Raw genomic sequence first — 26,372 nt, 5'->3', positions numbered from 1 at the left:
AAGTGGGGGCGCTTTGGAATATGACGTCGGTGTTTAACTGGTTAGCAGCTGAGCTTGGGGTCAGGCGGGCTCTGTAGAACCCTGGCCCTGCCTGTGAGACCACCTATGAGACTGCCAGGCAGTGAGGAACATTTCTGAACCTCAGTCTCCCCACCTCTAAAATGGGGGTGCTGATAAATGTACCCTCTCCAAGGATTATGTGAAGGACTCTCATATATAGCCCCACAGCAGTTTGCCCTTGTTCACCTATGACAAGGAAAATGAAGCTAGTGTAGTGGGTTTGCATAAAATTTAAGTTTAAAATTTGTTAAAATTGCTTTTATGCTGAGGTTACATTTCTCTATGACCTCAAAATGTCCTTTTTAGATAAAATGCTGACCATTTCTGTTTATTTTTCTCTCCCTGCCTGGCACTTTTTAATATTATCTTTTTTAAGTTTTTGGTAGCTAGATTGTTTTTCTGTTTGCTTTTTGGTTAGTTGGTTTTAATGATCTTACTTGGCAAAGTAAAAAGTTGACAGTCTTATGTCAAGCCCCATTTTTTTGAGTGTTACTGGTCCATGATATCCAATAGTCTGGGAACTGCTGTGTGAAATGAAAAAATGAAGGGAAAGTACTTAAGACCAGGCCAGAGGCATAGCTGGTGCTCAGAAAGTGGTAGTTGTTGTTTCATGGTCGTGAGATGGTGATGATGGTGTTGGTGGTGATGGTGGTGGTGATGGTGGGATGGTGGTGATGGAGGTGGTGGTGGTGGTGTTGGGGGTGGGGGTGGTGGTGATGGTGATGATGGTGATGATGGTGGTGATGGTGGTGATGGAGGTGTTGGTGGTGATGGTGGTGATGGTGGTGATGGTGGTGATGGTGGTGTTGGTGATGATGGTGGTGATGGTGGTGATGGAGGTGTTGGTGGTGGTGGTGGTGATGGAGGTGTTGGTGGTGATGGTGGTGATGGTGGTGATAGTGATGATGGTGGTGTTGGTGATGGTGGTGGTGATGGTGGTGATGGTGTTGGTGGTGGGGGTGGTGGTGGAGGTGTTGGTGGTGATGGTGGTGATGGTGATGATGGTGGTGATGATGGTGGTGGTGGTGATGGTGGTGGTGATGGAGGTGTTGGTGGTGGTGGTGGTGATGATAGTGGTGATGGTGGTGTTGGTGATGATGGTGGTGATGGAGGTGTTGGTGGTGATGGTGGTGATGGTGGTGATGGTGGTGATGGTGGTGATGGTGTTGGTGGTGGGGGTGGTGGTGGAGGTGTTGGTGGTGATGGTGGTGATGGTGGTGATGGAGGTGTTGGTGGTGATGGTGGTGATGGAGGTGTTGGTGGTGATGGTGGTGATGGAGGTGTTGGTGGTGATGGTGGTGATGGTGGTGATAGTGATGATGGTGGTGTTGGTGATGGTGGTGGTGATGGTGTTGGTGGTGGGGGTGGTGGTGGAGGTGTTGGTGGTGATGGTGGTGATGGTGATGATGGTGGTGGTGGTGATGGTGGTGGTGATGGTGGTGATGGAGGTGTTGTTGTTGGTGGTGGTGGTGATGATAGTGGTGATGGTGGTGTTGGTGGTGATGGTGGTGCTGATGGTGGTAGTGGAGATGGTGATGCTGGTGGTGGTGGTGAGCCCCGGCTGGAACTTGTGTAAAAGAAAACTTAGCAACTCTTGAGAATAAGGTTGCTCTGTCCCAGGGTTGGCATAGCCTAGAGGCAGGTGGCAATGAGCTTGTCCACCAAGTCAGCTGGGCAAACCCTCGGACACCCAAGGATGGGGGGGATGTCCTAGGCACAAGCCCCTTGATCCTCTGAGGTTCCTACTGGGCCATCCACTGGCCAGGGACAGAAAAGGTGATCACAGAGGGGCTACCAGGGGAACTAGCCCCCTCCATACCAGAGAGCACCACCTGCCCGTGTCTTACCTGCCAGAAGCCCCTCTCCCCAATTTGGCCTGGCCTCCTCCCTGCCTCTCAGCCAGGTCAGTGCCCCACACACCTGCTCTCCAGCTACCTTTCCCCCAACACCAGACTCTGCTGCCCTTTGGGCCAGTCACGTGCTCCCAGAGCAGGCTCCCAAGGGTCCTCCTCGGGTTTGTGCATCCTGGCCTCAGGGCCCACATGTACAGAAAGCCAGCCTGTCCTGCTCGGAAGGCTCTGCCTTTTTCCTCCATAAAGCTGCAGTGGAACTGTCTCGAATGTTAAGGGTGAGATGATGCAAAGCATTTGGGGAAGCATGTGAACATTCCTGCCTCTGCCACCCCCATCCATTTCAATTAATATTTACAGTACAGTCCTGGGCCTGGCCAAAATAGAATGCCCCCACCTTTCCCAGTCATGCGAGTCGCAGGCAAGGGAAGACAGCAACCTCCAGCGGAGGACCAGCAGAGGAGGCCTGGTCCCAGCCAGGGTCAAGGGCTCAGGCATAGCACTTCCCATCCGCGGGAAAATGCAGGCTACTCCCTAGGCACCTGAGCTAAAGCCTGGTTGCCCTTGGGAGGGACGTTTCTATTGATAGGGACCTTCCTGTGACTCCAAGACGTGGCCAGAGAATCCAGAACTCCCTGGTGCTCTCCATTCAGGAAGAGGGTGACCTGGCAACCTTCGCCCTCTGATCCCAGTCTGACATGTGCATCCCTGCACCTGCCTGCCTTGCTCACTGGCTCTCTCGTCTGCACCCTAGGTACATGATCACCAGCCTGGACCGCACTCACGCAGGCTTCTACCGCTGCATCGTGCGGAACCGGATGGGCGCCCTGCTGCAGCGGCAAACCGAGGTCCAGGTGGCCTGTGAGTAGTACGATGGGCGACTTGGGGGCAAGGAGGGTCTGTGCAGCGGGAGAGGGTCTGCAGGGTCCCCACCCACCGCCGTGCTCTGGGCAGAGCCAAATCCCAGCCGTAGCCTTCCATGCTCATTGGGTGCTGACAGTGGCCCTTTCTGCCTATCACGGGAGTGCCCTCGTTTTGTGGTGGACAGGTGCTCTCAAGGCTACACCGCTGGTAAGTGACACACACATCTGCCGGCTCAGAGTTCAGCACTCTTTCCAGGGGACCAGCTGCTTCTCTTTTAAAAGGGGGCCCTATCACCTGGTTCAAGGGCCTCCTCTGGGGTTGGCTGGGCCTCACACTTGGGGGTCTTCATGATGGCCCACCTGAATCTCTCCAGCTATGACACTCTTCTCCGCAGACTTCCTGGTGCCCCCCATGACCTTAACCTTTCCATCCTCCAACTCGCTCAGTGCTGGAGCAGTAACAGCAAGCGGGTCCCCTGATCCGCAGAGTCGTTGGGAGATGCCTCATGGTGGCACCATGACCCTAAGAGGGAGGGGTGGGGGTGACGAGTCTGGGTTCCTGGAGGAGCCCGGTGAGCAGACAGTTAAGTGTAGGCCCCTGTGAGTCCCTCCCCCGGTCCCCGGAAGGACTTTCTCAAATGGAAGGAGGGAAGGCAGCTTCAGAAGATCCCAAGTGCATCTCAGGGGCCAGGCCCCAGAGCACCAATCAGCACCCTCCCCCTGAGACTCAGCATCCCCTTCTCAGTCCTGCCTCCCATCCTAAAATAGCTGCTGTGTGCTAGAAATGAACCTCATTATGGGCTGTTTCATTCTGGCTTCTTCCAGGGGCAGAGGTCCAAGGTGGCACAGTGGGACATGGGAGTGTGGAAAGCTTTAGTGAGCCTTGAAATTTAAGAAAAAAAAAAAAAAAAAAAGACACCTTCTCATCCAGAGCCTACAGGGGCTCGCCTCTGAATTAGCACAGGAGAGAGCTTGCTACTTGAACAGAAGTAGGGGAGAGAAATCTAAAAGGAAACCTCAAGCGAGGCAAAGAGTGTTGATAATAATTATGGAAAACAACTGTAATCAAAAGTGGAGGACGGATTGTCTCCATAAATCAGCACTAAAGGCAACTCAGCTCACTCAGAGGAGCAGAAAAGCCCTGAATTAAAATGATGGATCAGGGCACTGTCACGGCTGGAGAGCTCCCCGGGGAGCTTCATTTAGCCAGTGCCCAGAGTCCCGCGGGGCAGGGGCAGAGCCACGGGCCAGCCTCCAGAGACTGTGCGTGCATGCATATGCCCGTGTGCGTGCAAGTGTGCGTGCGTGCGTGTGGGTTCATGCGTGTGTGTGCGAGTGTGTGTGTGTGCATCAGTCTGCTGCTTTGTCCCCCGCATGTGGGAGAGAACATGTGTGCACGTGTGTGCACATGCACATATCCATAGATGTGTGTGCTTGTATGCATGCAAATGTGCATGCCTAGGTTGGTCTGCCTCTTTGCTCACCTTGGCGCTGGTGGTAACATAGGTGTGTGTGTCAGTGTGCATGCAGTTGGAAATGCCATCCAGGACACAATGTCCCCGACAGTCTAGGCTCGTCCAGAGAATTCCTTGAGCTCATGTGCCCAACGCACCTAGCCAGTGCCTGCCCAGTCAGTGAGCGTTACTGCTGCAATTAATATTCTGTAGCATCGTGCTAAGGCCAGAAGAAACAGGCCACAGAACGGAAGGGCTCCTGGCACACACTGTTCTGGCCAAATGCAGAGCAGTGAGCTGACAGTCACACCTAGGCCTTGCAGTCAGCCCAGTGTCTGCCCCTCACCCGCCTCTCACAGGGGCGTCCCTACCCCCTCAGAGCCACGTGTCAGCCTGGGCTTCAGGAGCCTCTGGACATGGTCACAACCATCACTGCCACCAGGTTCTATGGGGCTGCTGCTTAGCTGTGCCCATGTGGCCACAGGTGGTCCCTGGCAGAGAGCAGGGGCGTACCTGGAAGGGCCCGAAGGACCGAACGCAGTGGGGAGGCCCAGTTTCACCCCATTCCTGACCGCCAGCTGCAGCCCCCAGGCCAGCCCCGAGAACCGCTCCTCAAACCGCACCGAGACGCCTTGCTCCATAGCATCTGAAAGGAGAAGTCACTACTTGCAGCCCTTTGGACCTCAAGCCAGAGGAGTGAGGGGAGCCCTGGGACTCCAGTGGGCCGTTGAGAAAAACACTCATCCTGACAAGTTAATGATGGTTTCACCCCACTCTGGTGGCCACGGCGGGACGGAGAAGGGAAACTCACCTCCCCATCCCTTCCCTTGCTGGACACACTTGTCTCATCTGGGGGGGTGTCTCTCTCTAGTTATGGAAGTTGAAGAATTAGCTGTCCAACCTGTCCCCCCACCCCTCAAAACACCTTCCAGGATCCTGGGTTTGGGGAAAGGGGGACCTAGCAAAACCACCCCCACCCACCTCGCTCTTTCCCACCTGTTGCTGGGCAGTGCACACCATTCTCTCCCGTCCTTATCCCACAAGGCTGCCTAAGTCACACAGTGATGAAGTACCAGAGCAGGAGTTGAACCCACAGCTGCCCGATTCCAAAACACCCCCCTTTCCACACTGCCATCTAAGGTCAGGAATAGAAAAATCAAAATGGGGTGGGGGTGGGGAGAGAGGGGGTTAGCTGCTGAGGTCAGGGTTCCCAGGGAACCCGGTGGGTGCTCTGGACTGTACTGTCCCATGTCCAGATAACGCCGCAAATGGATGCTGCGTCTACCTAGGATGAACGCCATCTCCCACCACGGGGTGGGGGTGACATGCTCTTCTTGGCTGTCGGCAGAGGCGAGCAGATGAAAATGCTTACAAGTAATTCCTGGGTTCTTTTGTGCCTAAAACATGGCCATGCCATGGCGGGGAAGGGGGCTCAGGAAGTGTGGCTTCCAGCTCCAGCCTCGGCACTGAGTAGCTTAGGACTCTGGGCACCTGGTGTATGCGTGCGGGGGGGTGGGAGGGGGGCAGACAAAGGAAGAAGTATGGCCTCCATCCTCCTGGAAGGGTGAGCACGTGCCCCAAGACCTTTTGGAACAGACGCAGATTCCCTCAGGAGATGCCAAAGGAGATACGGCAGAGCCTCCAGAAGGATCCCTCCTTCAGTGTAATTGTGTGCCTGTCTTTCCTCCGTGGGTTCCCAGGACAAGTCTGAGAGGCAGGAAGGCATGTGGTACAAACCACATCTCGAGATGGGGAAACAGCCTCAGAGAAGGTAGAGGACAGCCCAAGGTCCCACAGCCAGCATTTCTACCTTCCACCTTCTCCTGCCTCGCTGTCAGGACACTGTAGGGTCTAGCCATGAACCGCCCCCCCACCCCCCTCCCATTCAAATTCAGGCTCACCTCTCCCTACCTGTGTGACCTTGGGCAAGTTGCTTAACTTCTCTGTGCTTTTGCTTCCTCTCCCCTCTGCGTCCTGGAATAAACTCACCTTTCTCACTCTGGCCTAGCCACCATGTCTGCTCTCCAGAGCTGGGGCTAGGGTAAGGCAAGTGAGGCACGGAGGATGCAGAATTGAAGGAGGCGCTCCCCCTCGGGTACTCAGCGTGCCTCACAGGACGCCGACAGCAGTGTCTCCATAAACCTTCCACCTTGCTCACCCAGTCCCAGTCCAGGGGCTCTCCCCGCTGTGTGCCCTGCAGACCTCCTGCATCTGTCTGTCTGTCCACCTCTCTCTTGTACAGTCACACAGATGCCCACAGGTCTAAGGATGGGAAGGCAATGGCTGCTTCTCTGGACCCCTCCATCTCTCCTGGTGGGTTTCTGCATCCCGGGGTTGGGGGGCAGAAGGCTTTGCCCTGGGGGCTCCAGGCAGCCGGTTCCCAGTGATGCTGCCCTTCCAGGCCCCTTCCGGGACTGGGCCAGGCAAGACCCACCTCTGGCTCCCACCCCCCTTCCCAAAGAGGACTGTGAATTGGGTTCTAACGAGAAATTAATAAGGCAGCTGTGCTAACAACTAATGATAATGGCAAAGTCGTTACAAAAAGATTCTTTACATGTTTTTAATTACAGCAATTAAGAGGAAGTCAATAAAACGTCCACCCCCCTTCTTTGCCACCAAAGCTCCCTTTCTGCCTGCACTCCCCACCCCCACCCCCCTGGTCTCTTCTTTGTTCCTTTAAAGTTGCCATACATTTCTGGCTTGCAGCAAGCTGGCTGAATGGCTGAGGGGTTTAGGAGAGCCTTCCTGGGTCAAGGAGCCTTCCTGGCTGTCCACATCCACATTCTGGGGGCAGCAAGCCCACCCATAGGCCACAGGGCAAAGCGTCCCTGCCCCGTGTGGAAGCCACCTGTACAAGATGGGACATGAGGATGGGGTGCCTGGGTTGCTCAGTCGTTAAGCGTCTGCCTTCTGCTCAGGTCATGATCCCAGGGTCCTGGGATCCCCGCATTGTGCTCCCTGCTTGGCGGGAAGCCTGCTTCTCCCTCTCCCACTCCCCCTGCTTGTGTTCCCTCTCTCACTGTCTCTCTCTGTGTCAAATAAATAAATAAAATCTTAAAAAAAAAAAAAAAGATGGGACATGAGGGCATCGAGCCTGTTGCTGGGACTGACGCCCAAGATGCCACCAATGGGCCCGTTTTTCTTAATTCTTAACCTGAGTGTGAGCATTGAATGTGGACTATTTAGGGGCCATCTACAGTTCTAGAGAACATGATCGTGTCTTTTTGCCTGTTTCATTCGCTCGTGCAGCAACTATTGTTGTAGGCCCACTGCATGCTGAGCTCTGTTCTAGGCGGTAAGGACACAGGCGACAAAACGGGGACACCTGTTCCTGCCCTCAGGAAAGTAGTAGGGTGCCATAAAAGTTAAAAGGTGAATATATGATAGAATGCAGAACATAGAAGGCCCATGGAGAAAAATAAAGTGCTCTAAGGAAAAATGAAGCCAAGTTAAGAGGGATGGAGGCTGGGGCAGGGGTCCTATTTGATACAGTGGCTGAGAGAGGCCATCTGGGGAGGAGACATTGACCAGAGTCTCAAAGGAAGCAAGAGGATGAGTCACACAAAGGGATAAGGTCTTTCCAGCCAGGGAACAGCAAGTGCAAAGGCCCTGTGGTAGGCTTGGGTGTCTGAGGCCAGGGTAGCTGGAGCAGAGTGAGGGAAGGAGAGAGTGGAAGGAGATGTAGCTGAGGAAGTGGGGCAGTAGGGACAGATGGTAGCATTCAAGAAGTGGTCAGCACTTTTGATGTTACTCACAGTGCAGTGGAAATAAATATGCCTGGTGGGGGAAGAGGCATCATACGATCTGATTGGAGGGAGAAAGCACTGTTTCTCTAATAAACAAAACCACAATGAAACACCATCTCATGTCCACCAGACTGGCAAAAAACAACGAGTCTGGCAAGACCAAGAGTTGCCAGAAACTCCCATCAGTGCTGGCGGGAGTGTGAAGTGGTAAATTGGTGCAGATTTGGAAACAGTTTGGCATTATCTCGTAAAATTAATGTGTGCACACCCTGTGACCCAGTAGTTACATGCTTAGGCTCATGTTCTAGAGACTGTCTTAGCCCTGTGCTCCAGAAGATCTGCATGAGACTGTTCTTAGCAGGACAGCAAAACGCTGGAAACAGACCCAACTTGCAGGTGCACTGTGTTACCTCATCATGTGGACACCCAGGCAGCTGTGACAATGACTGAACTAAGTGTAAGCACGTAGCTGGAGCTCCAAAAAAAAAAAGCACCAAAAAAAAAAATCACGGTAAACGACATACAAAATAATTCCAGGCATATAAGGGCTTGGAACCAAACTATATTAACCCTAGATTGTTTAGGGATGCATCTCTGTGTGGCAAAACTTGGGGGGAAAGCCATGCATGATTGCCACAGCATTTGGGGCAACAGTTACCTCGGTGGGGGAGGGGGGAATGCCTGGGGTGGGGAACACCTTGGGGGGAGGGGGCAGGTTTGTTAATGTTCTGTTCCCTAAGCTGGGTGGTGGGTATGGGAGTGTTCTAGTCTTCTGTAAAGTATACATATAATTATATTCATTCTTTTGTATGCATGACATATTTCATGATTTAAAAAAATGTTTTAGAAATAAATAAAAGCAATGAATGTATTCTGAAATGGGATGCATACTTCACAAGACCTTTTAAGATGTAACAAAGACATCAGGAATTTGGAGGCCACTTCCAGCTGTGCCCCAGGCTTACATTTCTTTGTTCTTCGGGGAATTCGTTGGGAAAGGTAGATCAGCGCTGCAGGCATAACTCGGTGTGTTAACAAGCATGTGCCTCGGGGAGAGAAATAAGCGAAAACCCTTATCTGTTTCCGCCTTAATGTGCTTGAGTTTTCCCAGGGGTTCCTGGCTCCCCAGGCTCTGCCAGTGTGTGGCCTCCCTCCTTCTAGCCTCCCTTTTGCACTGACCGGCTGAGTGGACGCCCCCTTGGCGCCTTGCTGCTGCTGTTCAGTGTGTGCATGCCTGTGCCTTGGGGCCCGTGAGCAGAGCTGGGGGCTCCTTGAGCGGGTGCCAGAAGCCCACTTGACTCAGTGCAGTGGAGAGACTGGGAGGGTTCTGGGGGGCCTGAGAGCCATGGTGAGGCAGGGAGATTGTGGGATGGAAACGTGGAGGAGAACATCAGCTGCAAAACTTGGACCAAGACCAGCTGTGCCCTTCCTTCCATCCCTCTCACCGTTCATACATACATACCTGCACCCGTGTATAGTCATTTCATCCTCCTGCCCGCCTTTCCTCCATCCATCCCCTCCTTCTCCATCCATTCATCTCTTCCTCTCTTCCTCCAACCCTCCATTCATCCATCCCACAGTAGGGGCTCAGTAAGAGTCATTGTACGACGGCATTGGGTGAATTTAGAAGGAACCTACTATGTGCAGAGTTCAGGGCTGGGTGCCTTGTAGGGACTTGCTGATGAACGCAACTGCCTCTTGAAGCTTACAGTATGGTAGGGAGAGATAAAGAATGTGTGTGAAGCATGTTAATGTAGGGGATGAGTTATGAAAGAAGCAGAGAGGAAATGCGGGGGGTGGGGGCGCAGATTTGATTGCTGGCCCTGCCCAGCCCTGACTGCTTAACATTGGATAAGCCACTCTATCTCCATGAGCTTTAATTTCCTCACTGATGAAATGGAGCTAATAAAACTCAAGAGGGGAGAAAGAAACACTATTACCATGAAATTGCTTTAAATTGTTCAAATATATCTTCAGAGTTCTGTGAAAAGTTTTTTAAATAGATAAAATTATTGTGAGAACTGAAATCAATGTGATTTATTGATATAATGTTTTATAGACAGAGCCAAGTAATGGAAATTAATAAATAAGTAAAAATGTGTATTTATTAGAGTCAAGCTAGCCTTGGTAGCATGAGATTACATGCATGTGAAGTCCACCTAGGAAGAAATCCAATGGAGGGTCAGCGTGCAGCAATCTCTGTTCTTTAATTCTGTTTGGTGGCATGGGGTAATGTTTGCTGAAGAGGTCGATGTTTCAGCTAAGCTGTGAAAAATGTATACGATTCTAATACTTTAATACTACAAATATTAGATATAATTTTTAGCACTTTAATATATTCTTCCAGTTTCTGTGTCTGCATAACAGATTACCCCAAAGCATAGTGGTGTATAGCAATCATTTATTAGGCTCACCGAGTATGTGAGCCTTGGATCTAGACAAGACACAGTAGGGATGGCTTGTCTCCACTCCGTATGACTGAGGTCTCCGCTGGAAGACTTAAAAGGCTGGGGACTGAAATTATGTGAGGCGTTGAGGCACACATCAGTTCACATGTCCAGTGTGGGTGCTGGCTGTCCTCTGGGGATCTCAGTTCCTCCTTTCATGCACCCTTCCCATGTCTGTGTGGGCCAGATTGAGCTTCCTTACAACATGGTGGCTGGATTCCAAGTAGATGTGTCTGGACAGAGAGATGGATCCAAGGGGAAGCTGCATCCTTTTGATGACCTAGCCTTGAAAGTTATATACCATCACTGCCAGCACATTCATAAGAAGGGCATGTTGGATGGGAGATAAATATTGATGCAGCCGTCTGTGGAAAGATAGATCCTGACACACACACATGTAGTATCTCATCTAATCCTAACTACAACCTATGAGGAACATACTCTTCATAACTCCATTTTACAGAAGAGGAAATTAAAGCTCAGCAAGGTCAAAATTTTGCCCAAGGTCATGCCTAATAAGTGACAGAAGTAGGATTTGAACTCAAGTCTCAGAGTTGACTCCAAAGCCATTACCATTACATTTACTGCCTACCAAATGTAGAACAAGGATGCCAAGAGCACATTCTCTTTCTTGCGATCCTTAATTGGCTGGATCCCTGAGATGCTGTTGAATCATGGCACCTTGGTGAATCATGGCTTGTTCTGGAGACTTTCTAGGCAGGGGCCCCACACAAGGACAGGCCTGAGATGGGAAGCAGGATGTAATTCAGCGTGGCAGGAGGGCACATGATGTGGTGTGGGCATTAAGACGGGAAAGGTTGATTGGGGTCAGATTAGGGAGGGATCTTGAATCAAGCAAGGGGATTTAGACTTTCCTGGGACAATGAGGAGATCCCAAAGTTTCTGAGCAAGTCAGCCATATGTCCAGAAAAAATTAATTAGGAAGAGTGTGAGATGATGGGTGGGGGGAAGCCTATGGAGACCCTGTTGGGGGGTGGTCAGAGCGGCTGGAGTAACGGGGTTCGCTTGGTGGTGGGCCAGTGGGAACTAGGGTCAGGGGGCTTGGTAAATGAGAGAGCTATACCAGAGGAAGAGTCAAAGGACTTTGTGGGTACAGGGAAGGGAAGCAAAGCACCACAAAAGGCTCCAGGGCAGGTGCAAGTGGGAGCTATTTGCAGGCAGGTGCAGGTGGGAGCTATTGACAGAAGAAAGCAAGAAGGAGGTAAGAAATGCCAACATTTCTGTTGGAAATCGAGTTTGGGGTGTTGGAGCTCAGAGAAGAGCCAGAGCAGATATGAGAGTCTTTGTAGAGAGACTGTGGTCAAAACCTTTAGATGAAGGGAGGCCTCCCAGGGGGCAGTGGGGCCAGGAGGAGAATAGAACCCAGGACTTTGGAAAAAGAGAGGATAGGCCCGTGGTTCTCAAACTTTGGCATGCAGCAGTGTCCTAGAGAGAGCGAATCAAGAACTCAGAGATCCAGGTGCATCAAAGCAGGGCCTTTCCGTGCCCTGGGGAGGAGCAAAGGATGGGAACAAATCTATGGGCCTACCAAGTTCCCAGGGGATTCTGAGACCCACCAAAGTACTATGAGCTGCTAGCTTGAGCCCAGACGGTCATTCTCCACCTTGGCTCATGTTGGAACTACCTGAGCAGCTTTAGAAATACCCACATCTGAGTCCCGCCCACCCTTTCGGGGGATTCTGAGGTTTAGCCAGGCTGGGGGATGCCTGGTTGAAGGAGAGGGAGAAGAGGCAGTGATATTCAAGGGGTTGAGAAATAACAGTGAAAGCAGCAGGAGACCAGGTGGCTTGGGACGTGGCCGCCTTGGCCAAGGAGGGGACAGTGGGCAGTGGGGACATGCAGCTCAGTTTTCGGTGGTCAGAACCTGATTGCACATGGGAATGCTGATGGCCAGCTCACACACCCCGTACCAGTGGAAACAGAAGTCTGCAGGTGAGTTCTTGAACTTAGCATCAGCACTTTTTCTAACTGGTATGTGGCCAAGTTGGGGACAGTGATGCTTGTCACACTTGAATATGGACACCCTTCACTGGGGGTCTGGTGAAGATGCAGGTTCTGATTCAGTAGGTCGGGGTGGGGCTTGAGACTCTGTATTTCTAACAGGCTCCCAGGCGGTGCCCGTGCTGCTGGCCCACGGACCACACTTGGAGTAGCAAGGATGTACATTAATGTTCAAAAGTCATGACGTTCAGCGCAGACCCCTTCCCGTGCCCCGTTGTAACCCTCTGCTACTAGAATCAAACCCCACCCCGATTCCAGCCGGCAGGTGGGCCACCAGAAGTTTCCTGCCTACATCTCTGCTGCTCTCTTCCCCTCCAGGCCGGCATAGCAAAGCCGGGACAAACGTTCCCCTCCTTATCTGCCAGCAGGGTAGGCATGTTTTTAAAAGAGCAATATGGTGTTTCCATTCACACATGCATGCAGCCTCATACGCTTCCCGCCCAAGGCAGAGGAGGAAAATCATATCCATACTCTATGAGCATCCAAGACCCCACCCTCCCCAGCGTACCCAACCTTGCCTCCACCAAGAACCTAGGAAACCAGCCCCAAGATGTGCCCTTCTCCTCACGCTGAAACCCCTGTAGGGCAGACTCCAGACTCCAGACTCAGATCTGAGTTCAAATCCTGGCTCTGCCCCCTTCCTAGCCACGTGCCCTTGGACAAGTCAAGGAACCTCTCGGAGCCTGTTTGGGCAGTTTTTCCCTTTGTAAAATGTGTGAAATAATGACCAACCTCTTCGTGGTTGCTGGATGAATCGATGGGTCATGGTGTATGGATGTAAACCCCCAAAGCACAAAGCAGGGCATGTCATAATGATGGGCTTAGAAGGTGGCGTGATGGGGTCGGGTGGGTGGTCTGAGCCTGGCGGCCTCCTTCCCCACGGCCATCCTGCCACCACCACTCCCAGCACGGGATCTGGGCAGTCTGACCCACACGTACGCTCTTCCCTCCCACAGACATGGGCAGCTTTGAGGAAGGCGAGAAGCACCAGAGTGTCTCCCATGGAGAAGCAGCTGTAATCCGCGCCCCACGCATCGCCAGCTTCCCACGGCCACAGGTGACCTGGTTCCGGGACGGCCGCAAGATCCCGCCCAGCAGCCGCATGTGAGGCCCTGCTCTGGAGGGGGACGCAGGGGGCTCGCCCTGTGGGAGAGGGGATCTGGGACCTCCCGGATGACAAGAGAAGGGTGGCCAACAAGGAGGGGCTTTCTGGGAACACACGTGTGAAGACTTGGGGACACAGCAGCTCGGTGGCATTCCTGGGGAGCCCCAGGGCGTCGGCCCCACTCTCAGCTGCCTCCCAAAGCACTGAAACCCACAACAGGCAGTGACAGAAGCCATCCCCATCCGTGGGAGGGCGCTGGCATGTCCCCGGCAGGGTGGCCACCCGGCCGTTTCCCGTGTGGGGTACGGGTGTGGCTATGTGTGTTTTGGAGGAGGGGAGGCTGGGGAGGCCCGGCAGGGAGAGAAACACATGGCCCTTTCAGCATTAACAAGGACCCCTCTGTGTGGCCCGGGGCGTGGGTTGTGGCAGCCGGGCTTGTGGGCAGGAGCCATGGAGCCAACACCTCACAGAGGGCGAGGGGCAGAGCATTTCCTCCAGGGACGCTCCCGGCCCTCCCGATCCTGCCTCGGGGTCTGGAGCCAGCCCCAGCTCTCTCCTTTTGGACTCCAGCTCTCCCCCCTCAACCCCACTCCCCAGAAAACAAGAAAGACCACCTTTGTCCTGGTCCCCTCAGGCCACAGGTCAGCTGTGGGCGGGGCCCATCCTGGTCTCTGAGGGAAGCGGGAGCCAAGATGGACAGTTCTTGCCTCTGGGGTGAGAGAGGCCTCACAAGAATAACGTGGTAACATCCCGGCACGAACAGCAGCTGTCGTTCCTTGAGTGGCCGCTGTGGCCTGGAGCCTGGGCTAAGCACACTGCCCGCATCGTCCTCTCCTCCGCGATGGGTGTGCACCTCCACGCGAGAGACGCTCTGTCTCGTTCCCCTTTCAGTCCCCAGAGCACACACTCAAATAGTGGCCGTTGGAGGAACGACCCTCACAATAGTCCCATGAGGGGGCTGGTTTTGTCTCCACTTTCTGGACGGTAGAGCCCCCCCCACCCCCAGAGTTGATCCACGTTGCCCGGTCTCACACAGCTGATTCCAGCCTGGCCGACTCCAGAGTCAGGGTCCTTAATTCTGTCTTATGTGGAAATTATGTGCCAACAGGGACACAGACAAGGAGAGAAGAAGGATAAAGTGATTGCTCTCATAGAGAATTGGTCCTGGTACAGTGATTTGCAACCTGACTACCTGTTAAAATCGTTTGGACAATTTAAAATGCATTTATCTTTAGATCCTCCCCCCTGCACATTCTGAGTTTGTTGAAATGGGGTGTACCCTGGCACTTGGGGGGGCGGTTAAAGCTCCGCAGTGACTCTGACATGCAGACACAATTGAGAACCACTGTCCTAGACTATATCCGTTACCCACAGATACAGAAATGCTGCATAACAAAAGGTCCCAGGGACCAGAAGCAGTAAGCATTTATGTGTCATATGAATGTGCAGATCGGGACCTTGGCTGGGCTCTCTGATTTGCCTGGGGTCGGCTGGCTATTGACGGGTTAGCTTAGCCGGGGGACTCTGCTCCGCATGTCCCATCCCCCAGCCAGCTAGCCCCGGCTTCTTCTGGCCATTGCAGAGGAGCAGGAAGGAAGCAGAAACATGGATCTGCCAAGCCTCTGCTAACATCCCGATGCTCAAAGCGAGTCACGTGGTAGAACTCAGCCTCCAGAAGCAGGGGGATGAACTCTGCCTCTTGAGTGAGAAGAGCCGCGAAGTCACATGGCAAAGGGTGTGGCTACAGAGCCAGGGAAGGATTGGAGTCGCCCCCCCAGGTTAACAGGTGGACAGGCTCATGCTGTATGAGTCGGCTCAGGCTTCCTTGCGCCTCATTAAGGGTCAGTAAAGCCAGCAGAGCACGGTTTACCATTAACACAGACAGTGAGGCTGAACTGCAGAAGGGGGGGTCCTCCCCCACATGGGTACTGAGACAGGTGAGTCCTGAGCCCTCCCTAACTCCCTTCTCTGAGGTTATCACGCAGCTCCAGGTATATCCATGATGGCAGCCTGCAGGCCAGTCGGTTGGCAGAGGCTGCCTGGAATACTGTGTTGAGAAGGATGCTGAGGCCCCATCCAGACTCAGAGGCAAGAGCGGCTCCATGACAGTTCACAGCAGGTGCCGCGGCTGCAGGAGGGCTCGTGGACGCGTCTCTACCGTGTTCGCTGTGGGGGATGAGAACTTCTCTCCACCCTCACTTGCATCGCCCCTCGCCTAACACCTTGCCACCCCCTTTTCTCACTCCCGCCCTCTGTCCTCACCCCCTTTCCATTGCCAACAGCCTCTGGCACTGGGACAGAATGATCTTGGCGTGCAGACACATGCCCGCCTTCGTGGTCACACCCGCCGCCTTCCCACCCGCTCCAACACTCCAGCCAAACACATGAGACAAGGCTGTGGAGATTGTATCTCAGCAATTACAGCAGATTAATATTCATGGCTGAGAGGAAAGGTCCCTGGAAGCAAATTCTCCGGCGTCTGTTTGCCAGAGATACGTATCTGCTGAGTGCTATCAGCCGGAGGGGCGTGCGGGGCGCCGACGGGGGGGCACTATCTCCGCAAGGCTGTTCTCACTGCCGGGGCAGGGACGCCGATTAGCCACACTTCGCCGCGGCCCTGGGGCTCGCTGTTGAAAAGGAGACAAGCTGCCCAACAAAGACACATGCTGGGGGCTTTGGGCAGGTTCTAGGATGATTTCTTTTATTCTTAATTAAATTATCAATTGGGCCCCCATGGACCCAAGGGGAAAAAAGGGCTGGCTTAATAGGAGTGGATGGAAGGTGGGGTGGGAGCTGGGCCAATGAGGGAAGTGGGAAAGATCTAGTCAATTGGAGCCCGAAGAGTGTGGCTGGAAAATGTACCCCCGCCCCTGTCCGAGAGTTGAACCCTGACCTCCGTGCCCTGAGAGCATTCCAGCAGCTTCTTTCAGAGTGGGTGGATCTGGGGTGCAGCAGGCCAGAAGCCCTTCTGAGTGCCAGAAACAGCTCTGTGCGCTTGGGAAGTGAGGTACAGGGTCATTCCAGAACCATCTATCGAGGGGGTGGTCATCCTGCAGAAGGCCGGAAGTCCAGGGACCTTCCGTAACCACCTGCTGAGGGCAGAGGGAGGGCCGGTCAAAGGCCATGAGGGCTTCGAAGTCCCTCTGCCACATTCGGAGTTCCATCCCTGGTCCTGAGGGCCCCAGTCCAGAGTGTTCTTGCCTCTAGCGCAAGTTAAGGCAACACCAGCTGCGGTTACAGACAAGACCCCCAAACGCCGGGGACTTAGCACCGGAGAAGTGTATTTTTTTTTTTTTTTTTTCTCATTTAAAGTCCCAGCAGAGGCGAGGGAGGGGAAGGACGCTCCTCCACAGTCATCCGGGGGCCCCGGCTGGTAGGAGCTCTGCCGTCCTCAACCCTGGGCTTCAGAGTTGCCCTGCTCTGACAGAGGGGAGAACCTAGGAGTTGCACAGGGGGTCCTTAGGGTCTGAGCTTGGAGATGGTGCACATACCTTCTGCCATATCCCACCAGCCCAGCCCCGCTGCCCCACCTGGCTTCCCAGCTGCTTACATGGATGAACTGCCACCCGCTATGCCATCTCACCCAGGACAGGGCATCTCCACCACGGCACAGTCCACGCTTGGGGCCCGAAAAATCATTGTGTGGGCTGTCCGGTGCATTGTAGGACACTTAGCAACATCCCTGACCTCTGCCCACTAGTTCCTATCACAGCCCCACAGCTGTGATACTAGCACTTGTCCAGACATTATCAAATGTCCCCTGGAGGGTGAAGCCCCCCTCCCCCGCACCTCCCGGTTGAGAACCACTGACCTAGAAGGATCCGTCGTAATGTGGATAAAATAGACCAAAGGACAGGTTGGGGGATGAGGTGGTCTCTTCCTGGTTAAGGAGAGAAAGCACTGGAGATGGGAACCCTCCCTGGAGGCAAGAGGGGGTTCAGGGCAGGCAGGTGCCCTGGGGAGTGGGGCCTGGCCATGCTCAGTGTGCCCACCCTCCAGAGACTTCATTCAGCCGGCTTGTCCAGGGTCGCCGTGTTGGAGAGGGTGGGAAGCTCCCGTCAAGTGGTCCAGGTGCACTGCTGCCCATCACATTAGTCCTCACCTTGGACTGTGGGCCAGGTGAGGGCTGCAGGAGAGGGAGGGTGACAGCCTCAGGCCAGATGCAGATAGGACCGAAGCAGCGGCAGGAATCAGAATCCCTCAACCTCAGGGCTGGGAGGGATCTTCACAAGCATTTCTTCTACCCCCTTCACAGATGTGGAGACTGAGGCTCAGCATGGAGGAGGATGTGTGCTCCTTAGAGGCTGTGGCCGGAGCTCATTCCAGAGCTGCGCCCGGCCCTTGACATGGCCCAGCCTTCCTCCCCGACCCTGGCCTGCCCCACAAGCTGCACTAAAGGACAAGGACCTCTGCAGGAGACTTCCTTGTAGGGAAACGGTCCCTGTTCCTGTCCCAGCTTGTCACTTTTAAAATATTTTAGCCTGGCTTTATCTTACTTTCCATCAGCTCATTAGCTGGAGAGGGGTTTTCCTCCAGAAAAAAACAAAAAATATCATTAGGGTACCCAAGAACTGGGGGGAGAGGGCTTTCCCTTCCTACTTCCCAGAGCTCCACTGACGGTGTGAGACTCAGCCCATGAACCCCCCCAAAACCAGGAGAGAGGGGACACCAGCACAGCCCAGCTAGAGAGGCATCAGCGGGGATGTTTATTTGAGAGCCTGTTTAAAACTCTGTAACATTCACCTAATGGGAAAATTTGAAAAGAATTCAACTGGGTCTGTCCTTGTTAAACTAACATTAAGGATGTTTAACAGCTGTCTCGGGCACATCACATTAAAATCCGAGATAGACTTGACAAACTAATGGTTTTGTTTGTCATCGAGAGAACGGGTGAGAGGGGGAGCCGGGCAGAGCGGGCGTGGGCAGCGCTCCTGGGGCTGTCTCCCCCGCATCAGATGGGGTCCTCAGCTTCCCGCCTGGACCGGCCCCTTTCCCTGCCTGCAGACCAGGTGCTGCGGGGCTGCATGGTGGGACCCCAGCAGAGGGGACCTGCACCCCACCGCCCAGCTGGCCTCCTTCCTCCTGCCCCCTCAGCCCACAGCCAGTCTCCATCCTTGTTGACCAGCTTCGGGAAGGGAGCACCTGACACCCTGAGAGGGGACTGGGGGACAGAGGAACCCCCGTCATCGGTGTTACAGGCCACCTGTGGCTTTGGAATCAATCCCAACAAACGTAGAATTAGGTTAAGGCATTGATTCTGGAATGATCCTCTTCATTTCTAAATTCATGATCATTGCTCATCATCCGTTCCTCGTTCATTCATTCCATTGAATGGATTTCTTTGGCGTTGGACCCTCCTGGTGAGAGAGGGTCACACTCAGCATCGAAGTTGTGATGTGGGAGAGGACAGAAGGCCGTGGGGGCTCGGACGCCCAGGGCCAGGTGTGGGGTGGGGGCTGGGAAGCTTCAACGGGGACGGTCTCGGACCTATGTGCACATTGCTGGGTTTGGGTCTGACCCCAACCCTGGCAGCATGTTGGGATTCTCGGCAAACAGAGCATGCTGAAGTTGAGGCAGTCAGTGGTCCTGGGAGCTGGGCTGGAGGAGGGGCTCCGGGGGCCACCAGCTTCTTGTCCCCGTGCCCATCCTCCGATGCTCAGAGCCCCTGGGCCCCTGTCAGACAGATCCTTTTCCTCTTCGCAGAGCCATCACCCTGGAGAACACCCTCGTCATCCTGTCAACGGTGGCTCCCGACGCAGGCCGCTACTACGTGCAGGCTGTTAATGACAAGAACGGGGATAACAAGACCAGCCAGCCCATCACTCTTGCCGTGGAGAGTAAGTAAGCGGCTGGGCCTGGGACGGATGGAGGAGCGTGTCATTAAATCTTGGGAATGGGGCTCCAGGGGGTCATTGGGAAGACGGAGTGGTGGCAGAGGTGGGAGGCTAGAGTAGGGCAGCGGAGGGGCCTCCCAGGAATAGGAGGAGGAGCCCCAGCATTGGGAGTGTGAGGGTAGAAGCGAGGAGGGAGCTGAGTGCTGGAGCCCGTTCCCATGACAAAGCTTGAGTTCCCGCATCAGGGGAGGGGACGCTGAGCTGGCTGTGAGCAGGGCTGCTGGAGGCCCAGAGACGGTGTGGGATGCAGAAGAGAGTATGCATGTGTGGGTTACGGCCACCTCTGGGGCTCAGGTGCCGACAGGGAGAGCATGCAGGAGATGGGGAGCTTGTTTCAAGAGAACTGCACTCACAGCTTCTACTCAGCTGGTCCATCAAAGCACTACTCAGAGCCAGGCTGTCTCCACTCGTGGGAACACAGGCTCTCCGCCCAGGCTTCTGCCTAAAATTGCCTCTCTGCCCATCCCAGAAACCACCCAGCGCCCTGGAAGAGATGGGCCAAGCTCTCCCCAGTGGCAGAGAACAGATGTTAGCAAATGGAAAGGGGTGGCTCCTTGGGTCTCCTTTGGCAAAGAGGTATTTATTCGTCTAGCCGAGACTGAAGGCAGGTGTCTGATCCCTGATGGAAATGCTGGGACGCCCTCCCTGGCCTGATTCTCGCCAGCCAGCCTGGCCCCCTCCCTCTGCGCTCTGTCCCTGGGCGAGAGACGGCGGGTGGGGTTGCTCCGGCAGCCGGCCCAGGCCCGGAAGCCTCGCCGAGTACGTGGTTACCCGAGCTTGCCGTAGCAGCCGAACAACCACGCAAGCTGGGGGGCCAGATGTTCACGTCCCTCCACATCTGTACCACTCCTGCCCCAAAAGCAAGTCTCATTTATCATGCATGGTCGCGTGGGGACACAGCCGCCTGCAGCAGGACATGAGTGTGGGTCTGCATGGGGCCTTCCCTTGTCCTTCCCCTGATCCCTGCCTCTGTCTGCCGGTGTCTGGAAAGCCCAGAACATTCCTCAGCCCTACCGTGTCCATTCCTAGGCCTTCTGAGCACCAGCAGAACCCCTTCCCATATCCCTGGAATTAATCCCCTTCCCCAGCCCCAAGTTCCAGTTGGCCTAGAAAGACACCTGAATGCCCAGAGGAGGGTTCCATTCAGGATACTGACCTATCAGGGTCACAAGGGTGACCTCTGACATTGACCTGGGCCCCCCTATATTCTCCAGTGATCAGATACCTGGAGTCTAATAGAATTCAGTCACTGGGGAAGAGGCAAAGTTCACGGTCTGAGTCAAGGTGACTCAATTTACCCTGGGACCAGGGGTTGGAGCCCCCCACTCTGTGCTCCTCCCCAACACCCAACCTCCTCCTCACGGCCTTAAGCCAGCAACCCTGCAGGCAGGCTGTGGATGTCATTCACTCTCTGCTCCATCTCAGCTCCCCACCCCAACCCTCCATCTGGCCCGAGGGAGGCGGGTAGGACCCTTCCGGACCCCCGTGTCTACCCAAGCCTCCTCCGGTTGTCTGTTTCTCCCACCCCATCTCTCCTTGTCTTCTGTTCTCACGCGGCGATTTGTGCTGGATTAAGAGCAGAATCAGCTGATTCTCAGCTAATTTCTCCTCCCACAAGTGATTGCACTTCAAAACCCTGTTCATGTCACTGACACAAAATTCCCCAGCCCGCCTGCCTGCCAGCCAGTTTACCAGGAGCACTTGCCACTTTACCGACCACCAGCTCCAGCCCCCCTCCCTGATCTCGGGGAGGCTGGCCCCTCCCTCTGTTCCCCCCTCCTCTGCCCTCCGGGGCAATTCTATTTCTTAGAGGCCCTGGGGCGGGGAGGTGGGGTGGAGGGATGCCCATGCTCTTCAGAAATACAGAAGTTAAGAACAAAGCCAGTGCCCCCCCTGGAGTTGGGAGCTGACCCCTGCCCAGGGGTCACCCTGATGACCTCACACAGACTGTCAAGCCTGGACTGTGGCCCCACACTCAGGAATGGGGTAATTTACAATTTGCCAGTAGCCTCATTTTTAAAAAAGGAAAAAGCAACAGGAAATTAATTTTATTAACGTATTTTATTTGCCCCAACATATCCAAAACATTACCATTTTCACATACAATCGACAGAAAATATTAATGAGGTACTTTATGCTGGGCTTCTCTTTCCTACTAAGTCTTCGAAATCTCTGTGTATTTTATACTTGGAGCACATCTTTTGGTTGCTCAATTTTCATCTGAAATATGTGATCTGCATTTAGACTTCATCAAATTTACAGCTGGAAAGGTGATGTTGGATACCCGAGTTGTTCTACACATACTTAAAAGTGTTCTAATAACTGATTTGGGGATCTGTTTTTAATTAAATGTAAATTAGATCAAATTAAATCCCATTAAATCAAAGGGGCGCCAGTCACATTTTAAGAGCTCCTAGCCACCTGTGGTTCATGGCCCCCATGTTGGATGCCTGCCCAGGAGAGGGGAGCAGCTTACCTCCCTGCTCCACCCCCCCACACACTTGACCTGTGGCCCAGGTGAGTCACGTGGTCCTTGAGTCTCTGTTTCCTGGTACCTCTGGAAAAAGTGTAGTTGGGAGGATTCGATGAGGTGACCCCAGGAGAATGCATCACAGTGGTGTCCCCTCCTGGTGCCTGTTACCAGAATCACCCCAGGGCAGCAGGATCCAACTTTGTCTCTGTGTGGAGAGCCTCTGTGCTTTCTCAGCTCTGGGTCCTGTCCACGGCAGGCACTCACATGGAAGATAACTCTCCTCCTTGCTCTGCTTTGCATGTGATTTTCTGGCTTGACCTTTGGGCCCCATTCACCCCACTGCCCAGAGCATGAGTCCGATGAGGCAGATGTCCTGCATTCCATCCCCAAGCATGGTCCGCTGTCCTCCTCACCCCAGCTGGTCATCCGAAGACCTGGCGAGCAAGGAGCTGCCAGCACAGGGCCCCCAGCAGAGAGCACCTGTCAGCAAGGTGTGTCCTGCTTGGAGCCAAGTCCGTGCCACCCAGGGCCGTCTTGACGTCCCCAGTCCACCCCAAGCTGTCCTTCTCTACCTTCACACCACACCAGAATAGGAGGCTGGTGAGATCAGGGGGAGCCAGGGAACTGGGGGTTAGGGTGGGAGGGACAAGGACCATTGGCTTCTTCACTTCCGGAGACCAGAGACGGAGAGAACTGTGTGAGGCACAGTGTAGTTGGTGGGTCCTGGAAGCTCAGGGAAAGGGGTGTTGGAGAAAGGGGTCCACAGAGCTAAATGTCCGGAGCAATCAAAGAGAATCAGAGTGGAGAAAAGGGGACTTGCAACCAGGAGGTCACGGGTGGCGGGGAAAGGAGAAGGCATGCATGGGGGCCGGGGGAAAGGGACCAGGGCTGAGGGGGTGCTCAGAGGTAGTTCAGACAACTTCTAGCAGAGCGGACCTCAGCCAAAAGGGAGATTTGTTTCCCTCTGCGCCCGAGCAAGGACTGAGCCAGAGAGATGATCTGGGGAGTGGTTAATGGCGCGTGTTTGCAGCCCCGGAGACCTGATCCCATTCCTGGTTTTGTCCTTCATTAGCGACTGTCACTGGGAAGTAAACTACTTAATGTCTCTGGCTTTCTCATCTGTAAATTGTGGATGACAATCATGACCGGCATCCGGTGGCTGGTGGCCATTGTGATGAGGGAGTAAGGTTCAGCAGAGTGCCGGGAAGGGGCCGGATGAGTGGGAACTCTTACCCTCAGTCGGAAGGCCCTGGAGGGTCTGTGGACTCTCACCTTCTGGTGGTCTCTGGGTCCATCACGTGGTTTGGGCGGGTGGAAGGTGGGAGACAAGGAAGCTGTCCCCGAGCATAGGCAGGTACACCCCAAGGAGGACAGACTATGATTTACTGAGTACTTACTCAGCACCGGGTACTCTGCGCTCACCCCAGACAAGCTTGGCCACCCCCACCGAGGCCCTTCTTCCCAGCATCCATCCCATCAGCTCTAATCCGATAAATGTCTAAGCACTGATCTGAGATCCAGACCGTGCGCTCCATGAGGACAGACCCCTACCCGCCTCACTCAGTGGGGAATCCCTGGTACCAGGCACAGTCTGGAAGGGACTGAGCCCTCACCCAGAAAAGATCTGTTGAGCAAGGGGCTGAACTCACAGAACCCTGCGATGCAGTCATTTTTATCCCCATATTGCCCCGGAGAAAATCAAGACCCAGCTGAGACACCCTCTACCCCACCCCCCACACTGCACCACTGCAGGATGGCTGGGGCGGAGCAAGGTTTTGAACCAGGTCTTCCTGACCCCCCAGCCCTCCATCGCTGGGTCCAGGGGTCCCCAACCATGGCTGGTCCCTACCCTCGAGCCCCAGGGCCGCTGCCAGGACCAAGGCATGACCTCCAGGGTCCCCGGATGGGTGTCAGTCTCCCCTCCACCCAACGAGTTGCCCTGAGGCCCTGGGGTGGCCCTCCTATTTTTAAACTCCGAGGGCTCTGTTTACCTCGCTCCACAGTGGGGCATGTCGCTTGGGCTCTAACTGTCTGTCTCCTCCTCCTGCCCCATTAATCTGGGCCGTGGTACCTGCGCGCCCCGGCATGTAATAAACAACTTAGAGCACACTTTTATGGATTCAGCTATATCAGCACCTTTCAATCCGATCGCTCTTTATGGCACCTACATGAGGCTTTTATATTGTTGCAATTATTTTACTTTATATGCTTCCTTTCTTCCTTCTTCATTTTACTTTATTTTTTAAATTTTTTTCACTTTTCTAGCAAAGCCTGAAGTCCAGGCAAGAAAACCTGCCCAGGGCTGAACGGGGTGGCCCAGAGCGGCAGTGGGGCCGTGACATGCTCTCCCCATAAAGGATGTCCTGTCACTGTTCCCCACCGCACCCCCACCCCAGGGCTGTGCAGGTCATTATAGTCGGCTGCCTCCAGAACCTCCTGGGAAGGAGCCAACTGGATGGATTTTTCGTGAGAGAAAAAGCCCTCTGTGGCTCTACTTCCAGGAGCCCTGGAGCAGGTGCATGGAGAATATTGGAGTTTCTGCCAATATCGGGCCTGTGCTGACCCACCAAGAGCCTGGCCACTTCTTAAAGAACTCAAAAAAATACAAAAGACGAAGCTACTGCCTCTGTTAGAGGAGTTTGGGGTATTGTGTTGATAAAGCCCACTCGTGATATGTTCTCTTGCATTTCAATCACCGATCCTGAACTGGTGCAGGGCTAGCCCTGGTCCATTCGTGCCTTCACCGAACAAATATACGTGAGCCCCTGCTATGTGCAGACGTCTCCCTGGTGCTGGAGAAGGAGGCGTGAGCAAGGCTGTCTCAGCGCGGGCTGCCGTAACAGGCTACCCGACCAGGGGCTTCAGCACAGTGGTGACCTCTCTCGGTTCAGGAAGTCCAAGGTCAAGGGACCAGCATGGTTGGGTTATGCTGAGGCCTCTCTTCCTGCCTTGCAGACAGCCGCCTTCTTGCTGTGTCCTCACGTGGCAGAGACAGAGTTGTGGTGTCTCTTTCTCTTCTGATCAGGGCACCGGCCCTGTTGGATTAAGGCCCCACCCTTATGACCTCACTTAAGCCGATGACCGACAAAAGACCCCAACTCCAAATAGTCACATGGAGGTTAGGGCTTCAACATACGAATTTGGAGGAGACCTAATTCAGCCCAAGGCAAGGATTCGTGAGGTTCCTGCCCCGGGGAATGTATTAGCTTCCTTGGGCTGCTGTAACAAAATCCTACAAACTGGGGGGCTTGTGACGACAGAAATGTACTCTCTAACAGTTTTAGAGGCCAGACGTCTGAAATTGAGGTGTCAGGAGGCCTGTGTGCTCTCTGAAGGTTCTAGGGGATGATCCTTTCTTGCCTCTCAGCTTCTAGTGGTGGCTGGCAATCCTTTGCATTCCTCCTTGCCTTGGAGATACATCACTCCAGGTCTCTGCCTCCGTGCTCACCTGGCCTTCTCCCCTGTATGTCCATGTGTCTGTGTCTCCATTTCACTCCTCTTGTAAGGACATGTCGTATCGGCCTTAGGGCCCACCCGGATACAGAAGGACCTCATCTTCACTTGATCACACCTGCAAAGACCCTATTTCCAAAGCAAGTCACATCCACAGCTGCCGTGGACATGAATTTGGGGGGATTACTATTCAACCCAGTACAGGGAGTTTGCATTCAGGTGGAAGAGGGGGCCAGTGAAGAAGTAAGCTAATAAGATAAATGTGGATGGAGGGAAGGATTTTGAAGGCACGGACAGGACAAGGGACTAAGGGGGAGGGTATGTTATGTGAAAGGAAGGTGGGGAGGGCTCTGGAGGTCTCCAGTGGGCGCTCGCTGGACACTGCAGATGCCCATGACCAGAGGGAGGAGGAGAGGTGAGAGGGACCCCGGGGTCATGCTGCTTGGGTCGGTGCCCCGTGGTCACCTGCCCCACTCCATGAGGACCAAGGTCTCCTGAGTGGAGACAGGATTTCCGCCCTCTGTCTCCAGCTATCCCCTGACCTCTCCCCAGATGTCGGGGGGCCTGCAGACCCCATCGCCCCAACCATCATCATTCCTCCCAAGAACACCAGCGTGGTGGCCGGGACCTCGGAGGTGACCATGGAGTGTGTGGCCAATGCCAGGTGGGTAGCACGTTCCCCCCCCCCCGCTCCCCTGCACCTTTAACTCCAGCCAGCGCTCCTGACCTGTGGGCTCCAAGGGGACCAGCCCGAGTTCAGGGAGGTCTGCAAGTGTCACGTGAGGACCCAGGAAAGGAGATGGGGCGTTTACCCTGGAGGAGGGGTGACCCATGGACGGGCTGGCTCGTTCTCTGTGGCCTGAGGGGAGAGACCGGGCCTGGGGGGAGGGGGAAGTTACAGGGCAGCAGATCGCAGCTCAGGGTATCGACGCCTCAGTTATGGCCCTGAGGGCGATCTGGAAGGGGCAGTTTTGGTCCTTGTGTGCAGGCAGCTATGACAGGGAC

The 26,372-nt window shown here is 54.3% G+C and overlaps 1 protein-coding gene across 1 annotated transcript in view; it reads left to right on the top strand.

Moving 5' to 3' along the window:
* SDK2 (sidekick cell adhesion molecule 2) overlaps positions 1 to 26,372 on the top strand; it is a 254,088-nt gene that overhangs the window by 144,723 nt on the left and 82,993 nt on the right. Inside the window, exons 3-6 of the mRNA XM_036079046.2 lie at positions 2,665 to 2,771; positions 13,399 to 13,546; positions 19,251 to 19,384; positions 25,920 to 26,031. Coding sequence (XP_035934939.1) covers positions 2,665 to 2,771; positions 13,399 to 13,546; positions 19,251 to 19,384; positions 25,920 to 26,031 — 501 coding nt within the window. The remainder of the gene's footprint in view (positions 1 to 2,664; positions 2,772 to 13,398; positions 13,547 to 19,250; positions 19,385 to 25,919; positions 26,032 to 26,372) is intronic.

Source organism: Halichoerus grypus, chromosome 2 (assembly GCF_964656455.1).
Source record: "Halichoerus grypus chromosome 2, mHalGry1.hap1.1, whole genome shotgun sequence".
In the NCBI taxonomy this organism is placed as follows: domain Eukaryota; kingdom Metazoa; phylum Chordata; class Mammalia; order Carnivora; family Phocidae; genus Halichoerus; species Halichoerus grypus.
Note: the sequence above shows the minus strand (reverse complement) of the source record. Positions and strands in the feature narration are given on the sequence as shown.